The sequence below is a fragment of the Hyperoodon ampullatus genome (assembly GCF_949752795.1).
Source record: "Hyperoodon ampullatus genome assembly, chromosome: 5".
NCBI lineage: Eukaryota > Metazoa > Chordata > Mammalia > Artiodactyla > Ziphiidae > Hyperoodon > Hyperoodon ampullatus.
In genome coordinates, this window is record NC_136918.1 from 80,736,615 (window position 1) to 80,745,758 (window position 9,144).

At 39.7% G+C, this 9,144-nt stretch overlaps 1 protein-coding gene across 2 annotated transcripts in view; it reads left to right on the forward strand.

Annotated features, from left to right (window-relative positions):
- The window catches only part of GSK3B (glycogen synthase kinase 3 beta), a 200,276-nt gene extending 192,133 nt beyond the window's left edge, over positions 1 to 8,143 (forward strand). For both annotated transcript variants that reach the window (XM_079704208.1, XM_079704209.1), the window contains one exon: positions 7,903 to 8,143. In XM_079704208.1, the coding sequence (XP_079560334.1) occupies positions 7,903 to 7,970 (68 nt within the window). In that variant the 3' untranslated portion in view covers positions 7,971 to 8,143. The remainder of the gene's footprint in view (positions 1 to 7,902) is intronic.
- Positions 8,144 to 9,144: the final 1,001 nt, after the last annotated feature.

Sequence of the window (9,144 nt, forward strand, 5' to 3'; positions counted from 1 at the left end):
TTTTCCCGCAGAATTTCTGTCACCCTGTCACCTTCTATATCACCAGACAATTTTTTCTAGCTGGACAGAATTAAACCCAGAATAATTTCTCCCATTGTTTGTTTCCACTGATTTTGAAAAATCAAATGTTAAATTAAGTCAGTGTATCAAATACTTACTTTCCTAAAATGATGGTTACCATCCTTTCATCCTCCCCCGCTCCCCCCCAAGTATGATTACCCTTTGACTCTGTGGCACTTGTATAGTGTGCTCTGGGAAAGCTGCACCCATACCCTGTCTAGCTGCAGAACCCACAGTGTTGCCCTCAGGTGTTCATCTTCCGAACTCTTTCCTGTCTATTTTCTCTTTGTCTTAACCTAAATGTATGTGGAATTTCATAAACATATATAACTTAAGCTCACTTAGTGAGTTTGCATATAGGTACCTAAAGTCAAACCATCTTTGTCATTATTTTCACCAGAGCAGTGCTAAGTCTCACTTCTAGAAATTGCTTCTTTTTATGTAAAACATGTTCTTTCCTATTAAGTCAAACATTTTACCTGGGTTTTTCCTCCTTCCTCCAAAAGTAATGTAATAAAACCTTCTTGATTAAGTTGGTGAGTGTCCTATAAGACATTCTTCTGGGTATTCTTCAGGTGTTCCTCAGTTCCTTACCTGAAGTTACCTGTTTATATTCATATGCCTTGTCTTATTCTTTGTTCCTAAACTAAGTCTTTTAACTTAAAAGATGAAAATATATCCTGTGTCCGCATGGCCTTCAGTTTTTTTACCCTGGACAACCAAGCCTCTTAATCGAAATGTGCTCTGCCCCTGAACTCACAGCAGCTAAGACCTCTACTGCTGGCAGATCAAGTATAAACAGTGTTGTTGATAAGCCCTCCAGGTTTGCTGCTGGATTGATTGGCTCACTAGCACCTGAATTTCAGTTCTGTTTTTTAAATGACTGAAGCCACCATGGAGTCTTGTGCCACACCTTTTCCTTGGAATAATATGACATGAGAGGTGATGGTGCTTTGCTGAGGAGTGTTTCCCCTCCCTCTCCCTCATTATGACACACACAAAATTGTCAAAATCATAGTAGACAATATAAAGAGAAAAGTGAAAATTGAATCCTTTTCCTTAATACTGATACTACTTTGATTTCATTAGTGTGGATTATGATTTCGGTTTAAATATAACTTTGGGGTATGCCTTTAATTCTCTGTGAGTAATGGTTCATGTGTCGTTGGTTCATGTGTCAGTTAATAACATGAATGTCTGAGACGTAGTTTTATAGTAGAGGCATTTCCACTTGGAACAGCTTGAATAGCAACGTCCTGAGTTAGCTACACAGTACAAACAACGTGGCCCAGGCCTCCAAAACTTTATCTTTTAGAGGAGTTGACCTGTCATGAGACATTTCTAACTTGTTATAAAAACAGGATAGCTGGCGAATAGAAATACATAATATAGGCTTGGGAGAGCATAATAAAGGAAATAAGGAAATGAAAGTATACTTAAAGTTCCCAAGTATACGTGTAAAGTACATGTAAAGCACAAAAAGGATTTGATATATCTGAAATACGCTCTTCTACTAATATGCCAATAATGATTTTATAGCTTTTGAGAATCGGAAAACATGTTTAGGGTAAATAAGGAAATACATTTTTATTTTTATTTAATTTCAATTAAATTTAAATAACCATATGTAGCTAGCAGTCATCCTATTAGAGAGTGCAGATAAAACATTTCCATTATTGCTGTTGAGCCAGACAATGGACACTTGTATCAGTTAGAAGGTTTTAACTTTTATAGACCCATAGTTCTGGAATACTGAGCAGAGTCTTAGGAACCCCAGCTCCTTTGTTTATTCTCTGTCCTTTCCTCCTGACCTGTTCCCTTGTTTTCTGCTTTTCTATTTAAACCTTTTGGTGACAGTTTATAAATGTGCGACCTTCCATTCACTCTCCTTCCCCTCCCCATTTACACATTGATCAGACACATTTGGAGGGAGAATGGACAGGACTTGCTGATGCATTGGCAGGGGTGGGGGAGTGAAGAATCGAGGTAAGAACTTTTGGTTTACCACCTGAGCAACTAGATGATGCAGTTTCCTCGGAATTGAGACAGCTGCCCATCAAATCCATGACTCGATTATGTAGCAACTCTTACAGATCTTTGAGAATCTGAGAATAAAACTGTGAATCCTCTCCTGAAAAATATATGTATCAGATATGGAATTTTGTACATAAAAATTTACTCTAGGACAAAAATCACAGCCTGGTGGACTCTGTTGGGAACCTAATACCTTAGAGCTTCACCCTTAGTTTCACTGTGGGATTGCCCAACTTGTCATTTTTACATCTGAAGTCACACAGAGTAAAATTGGTCTCAGTACAGTACATGCACAAATTCCCTTTGCCATATCCAATACAAAAGTCATAGAACCATAGACTCTTCTCAGCATTAGGGAAAAAACAGTTGAACATCTGATGCCATCTTTCTTGCTTGTACAGTTTATTAGGAGCATACCTAATTTTGTAGAGGGACTTGGTTCATGGGCTTGTGAACACAAGCCCTAACTGGCATTTAAGTTATTAGACCTATATGTATGCCTTAGTTATCTATTGCTGTGTATCAAGATACGCCAAAATTTAGCAGCTTAAGAGTAAACATTTCGGGCTTCTCTGGTGGCACAGTGGTTAAGAATCCGCCTGCCAATGCAGGGGACACGGGTTCAAGCCCTGGGCCAGGAAGATCCCACATGCCGTGGAGCAACTAAGCCCGTGCGCCACAACTACTGAGCCTGTGCTCTAGAACCCACGAGCCACAGCTACTGAAGCCCGAGCGCCTAGAGCCCGTGCTCCACAACAAGAAAAGCCACTGCAGGGCTTCCCTGGTGGCGCAGTGGTTGAGAGTCTGCCTGCGGGTGCAGGGGACACGGGTTCATGCCCCGGTCTGGGAGAATCCCACATGCCGCAGAGCGGCTGGGCCCGTGAGCCATGGCTGCTGAGCCTGCACGTCCGGAGCCTGTGCTCCACAACGAGAGAGGCCACAACAGTGAGAAGCCCGCATACCACAAAAAAAAAAAAAGAAAGAAAAGCCACTGCAATGAGAAGCCTGCACACCGCAACGAAGAGTAGCCCCTGCTCGCCACAACTAGAGAAAGCCCGCGTGCAGCTACGAAGACCCAAAGCAGCCAAAAGTAAAAAAATAAATAAAATTTTAAAAACGAATAAAAGACATTAAAAAAACAAAAAAGAATAAACATTTAGTATCTCACACAGTTTTCATGGGTCAGAAATTCAGAAGCAGCCTAACTGTATAATTCTGGGTCAGGATTTCTCATGAGGTTGTAGCCAAAATGTCAGCCAGGGCTTCAGACATCTGAAGGCTGGTTGCCTGGGGCTGGAGGCTGTACTTCCAGGATGGCTCATTCGTGTGGTTAGTGAATCTGTGCTGGCTGTATGCAGAAGGCCCAGTCCCTCACCACGTGGACCTCTCCGTAGTGCTACTTGAGTGTCTCACATTGTGGCAGCTGGCTTCCCCTAGGCCAAGCAATCCAAGGAGGAGAAGGTGGAAGCCACAGTGTCTTTTATGTCCTAACTTTGTAAGTCACACACCATTATTTCTGCAATATCCTGTTGATTACACAGGTCAGCCCTATTTACTGGGGGAGGGGACTGCATGAGGGCATGGACATCAAGAGGTGCATGACTCATTGAAGTCATCTTCGAGGGTGGCTACGACAATGTAAAAGAATGGTCTTATACCTTTCTCCCCCAAAACTGATTATTCTCTCCTTTCTCCCTCAAGTCCATCCTTCGTTTGGTTTGTTGGTTGGTTGGTTTATTGTGCAGCAGTATCAGAAGGGTGGTAATGAGCATTGGTTTCTAGGAATGTTGGAAGTCAGTGAAATATCAGCTCTATAATTGTTTCCAAAACACGTGTATCTCTGTATACCCCATACAAACTGTTTGAAAATTAGATAATAAAATAGCCATCCTCTTAATTCTTCATATTATAAATTCACCTGTTTTAATGTAGTAACTCTTTAGTTAATAGAAATAGGCTTCTGGAAATCACACTGGATTATGTAGGGGTTAGGCCTGAATGAAAGTCCTCTCTTCTCCCTTTGCTAGGAAATCTTTTCTGCTTGTCTCCTACAGGCATAAGGGTAATCATATTCTTCCTCTGTTCCCTCTGTGCTCAGCTCTCCACTTGTTAGCTCTGTGACCTTGGACACATTATCTCATTGCTTTGTGCATCCATTTTTTTCCCATTTGCAAAATGGGTGCAATAATTGTACCTGTTTCTTGCTTTGTAGGCTAAATGACATGCTTGCAACATACTTAGTATGATGTCTAGCACGTTGGTAAGCACCCAGATGTCAACAACTGCTACCACTGATACTTACTGTGGTGGTGATGGTGGTTATTGCAGTCACACTAAACTATACATCTGTGTATTTCTAGATGTCTCTTTTACCTTTCCATTTATTGGACAATTACTAAGCACTTCTTAGGCCTTATTACATAGATGGGTGGTATTATCACCATATTACAGATGGGGAAATTGAGGGTAGAGAGGTTAAATAACTTGTTCCAAAATCACACAGTTATTAAGTTGTACAACGTTATGAAATTGGATTAGATTTAAGGAAGATATATCACTGTGAACTTCAGAAGAGCATCTCAGGACTGAAAACAAGAGACTATATAGTCAATCTTTGACTCTTCATAGTTGGATCCTTTATAATCAAAAGATCTTAGTTTAAGTCATAATGCCAGGTTGCATCACTTTTACCAGTACATATGTAAAGAGAAGGGAATGAAGGAGAGGCAAAGTGAGCTTTGCTGCTTTTAAAGAGTTACTGTTTAGACATAGAGAACAGACTTGTGGTTACCAGTGGGGAGGGGTGTTGGGGGGGATGGACTGGGGGTTTAGGATTAGCAGATGCAAATTATTATCTATGGAGCGGATAAACAACAAGGTCCTACTGCATAGCACAGGGAAGTGTATTCAATATCCTGTCTGATAAACCGTAACGGAAAAGAGCATTAAAAAAAGAATGTAAAAAAAAAAGTTACTGTTTTAAATGCTTGAGAAGAAAAGTTACAGAAATTGCAGTAAACATCTAAGTCTAGTGACAGTTTATCAGAATTTTAAATTAATGAACATTTTTATTATAGAAGGTCCATATTAATTCAGATTCAACTCTGTAAAATAAATTTACAGACTTGACAGATCAAAATAAGCATGTATCAAGAAGAACTTTAAAAACATAGTTTTGCTCATTTAGTAAACCTGGCAGTCTGTCGTAGCTACTATTGAGTTTATGGAGAGTCACGTTTGTTTTGCTTTTCTCCTCCCTGTGCTTTGTCTCCATCTGAAAAGCAGAGAACTCTCCTTTCTCAGGGAAGACATGTATAATTTGATTTTAAGTAGAGTTCATTGCACAGGGCATAGGGTTTTTGTTTCTTTGTTTTTGATGAATGAGTCCAGTGCTGTGACTTTATATTATCCTGTGATATCAAGGATAATTGTAATCAAAACAATTAGCTGTTAAAATTTTACTCATCAGGTGATTTGGAAATAATTCAAAGAAAAATAAGAGATCATTAAATTACAAACCTGAGGAATATGAATGTTTTTAAAATTTTATTATTCAGAACATGATTTTGTTTCTGGTTATATGCCCACTTAAAAGGCTTATGCTTTTTATTTTGATCATACAGGCAGCCTTTGACTTTATCCAAGGAAGGGAAGACTAGTTTTGGGAATGTCATAAGCTCATAGGTAATAGCCGCTGAAAGGACAATAGCAGATTAGTAGCTAAATAAGATATTGCCAAAGAGTAAATTAATGTAATGGGCTAGCTGGCAATGTAGAGAAGCCTTGGTGAATGTTGGCCAATAGCTAATGGCTGCTATAGCCAGAGCTGCTAACACTGCTGGTATGTGTGCTGATCTCTTAAGTTCTGAGGAAGACCAGAATGTGACAGTTTTACCTGTCATCTTCACATGTTGAAAATGAGAGAGAAGTGCTGTTTGATGATAATCATGCAGGTTCTGAGTGTCATCCAAAACATGAGAAATGCTGCAGTAAGCATGGGTTTGTGAGGACCATTCTAATTCTGAAATACCTCTGTGCCTTCCAGGCTTTCTCAGGAGTGTTGTTTTTAATGTAGCCTGTGCCTAAATTATGAAAATGAACATTTTTCCTGAGAAAGCCTTATAGGAACCTGTTGCCTGGATAAGAATTGATGTTAGGTTATTGATGCACAGAATTTGGATGATCATTGGGAATAAAACTCCTGCTAAGTAGGGCACATCCAAGAAAAACCAAGAGTTATGAATGAAGTATTAGTACAATTACTGACTGATTATTGGGAAAGGCTGTTTACCTGCCTTTGGAGAGTAGGTTATATGCTATATATCATATACCCTCTCTTGCCACCTGTCCATGTGCCATGCAGATAAGTTAACATGATGCCATGCCATGGGCAATATGAAACTAACGCATGGCTCCTGATGTCATAATGTCTGTGCTTATTTTCATGAAAATAGTGCTATAGATGTTTTGAAGGAAATAAAATAAATTAAACACAACCATTCTTATTAAGAGATATAAACATTTTTTCCCCAAAGGCTGAGTTAAATGTATATAAGGGTAGATTGTTTTGAGGAGCAATTGGGAATTTAGGAAGGAAGTATAGTTTTTAAAGAGTGGCTATCAAAATGATAAACTGAATAGCTAATCCTTAAGAGTTCCTTGAGCTACAGTTGCTATGTATCCTTGGGGTCTTTTGTTTCTTTCTCAATTAAAAAATTCAAAGTAGAAAGATCCAAAGACCAAATGTTGAGTTCAACCATAACATTTACTCTACTCAACATAGGATACAGGAAAGGTACAGTCTCGAGAGAGAGACAAAACTTCTGAGTCTGTTTTTTGGTGTCCCTAGCCTTGATAGCCAAGGGCGGTGGACTTCTAGGGCAATGGCTCTTGGAAGTTGCCCATCTCAGTCAAGCCACCCTCCTTCTTGCTCAGGGCTTAGTGTGAAGTTTTTGAGAGAAAATTTGCCTAGCAGTATATTCCCAGTCACGTGTGTGATGACAGGGATGCAACTTGACAAGCCACTGAAACAGTAGTATCTTGCCTACCCGAGATGGAGAGCCAGTCTGGACACAGTTAAATGTCTGTTTAAATGTTAATGGAGGCTGTGAAATAATAATGGACCTTAAAAAGTGGGGGTGGGGGGGCAGGGGTTCAAGTTAGTTGTAAAGTTATATGTATTTTTAAAGGATTAGGCAAAGTAAGCTCAAGTGCTAAGACATTTGACTATAAGATGCTTTATTGAATAAGGGAATTGGTACTACAATGGCTGAAATTTCTTTTTTGCTGGTTGTGTCTTCCATTTGTATGAATTACAAAGAGGGACTGTACCTAGAAAGCAAGCAGCTGAGTTTGATTTATGCTTGGTGCTTCTCCCATCACCACTGACCCATATTACTTTCATTGCCTCCACTCATTCACCCACTTAAGCAGATGGCATATTGTAACACCGTTCAGAATTTTTAGCAAGTTTTCGCAGCTGTACACTGTTCATTTATTTTCAAGTGAGCTAGACTCCAACTGAGTATTCATGCTCTGCTAATCCCAGCTGTGGCAAGAGCTTTGACAGAAATGGTCTCTGGCTCCCTGAGTCTGTAACTTACTCAAAGATACCATCTTCTCTGTACCAAGACCTGGCCAAGGCACATACTTAACTCTAAGCAGAAAGAAATTCAGATTTCATAGTATTGGCCATATTCAAAACAACGTTCCAGATATAGCTCTCAGCCTGCAGTTGAGGCCACGTACTTTTCTCTCTGGGGTGTTACAGCATTGTTCACGCTCTCTCTTGGGGCTTTTAATTTGCAGATGCTAATGCTGGAGACCGTGGACAGACCAATAACGCCGCTTCCGCATCAGCTTCCAACTCCACCTGAACAGTCCCGAGCAGCCAGCTGCACAGGAAAAACCACCAGTTACTTGAGTGTCACTCAGCAACACTGGTCACATTTGGAAAGAAAATTAAAAAGAGAAAAAAAAAACCTGTTCATTTTAGTGTTCAATTTTTTTATTATTATTGTTGTTCTTATTTAACCTTGTAAAATATCTATAAATACAAACCAATTTCATTGTATTCTCACTTTGAGGGAGACCCAGGGGTTGGGAGGGGTCGTGGGGAGGGGAAAGCGGAGCACTAGAACACACAGTCTCTCTCCCACGACAATCTTTTTTTTATCAAAAGTCTGCTGTTGTATACTTTAAAAACAGGACTCCTGCCTCATGCCCCTTCCACAAAAGAAGAAAACTTTGTTCTGTGCGGAAGTTTTTTTGAACTTTGTTTTCTTTTAAAGTCAAGTGTAAGACTTGGGTATAGTGCACAGCTTGAAATTGGTTGGGAGCTTAGCAGGTGTAACTCAATGGGGACTTAAATGTCACTTGTAAAATTAATCCATATCCTCGGGTACTTGAAGACATGCCTTTGGCGTGTTGATGGCAGGTGTGGCAGACAAAAAAGGAAATGTGTGTCATTTGTAACCCTGGAGGTCAATAAAGTTTGAATCTATAAGGGGAAAATTCTTAATTGATTTGTTAAGGTTTATTTTGCTCTTAATCAGTGCTAGTGGTGAAGAAACTTACATAGGAAGCTGTCAAAGGAGGAGCATGTGTGCTCTGTGTGTGGATCTTTGTTTGCCTGACCAAAGGTTCTCTATAAATCTTAGTACAGTTTTAATCTAGTGACCTAGGAGGAGACTAAAAAGGGTGCTGAGCTGGCCCCTCTGACTGCAGAGGTCAAAAGCTGATGAACCTGGAGGAAGGGGACAGGCCAGGGGCAGGTCTCACCACTGTGGATGAATTTGTCCAGATTTTTTCTAAAGTTGCTTCCCTTGGAAAGATACACTTGAGAGGACATCATAGTTAAATAATGTGAACTATAACAGTCTACTGGTTTATTTTTCATATTTTTTAATTGCAAAATGAGCTTGCAGAAAGTGCCACATTCTGCACATAGTTCTGATTTTAAATCCAAATCTAGAATCTGTATTTAATTTCAGCCTTTTTAACCTCATGCTTTTTAAATTTTATTTATTGATGCATGGATGGTAGGAATAT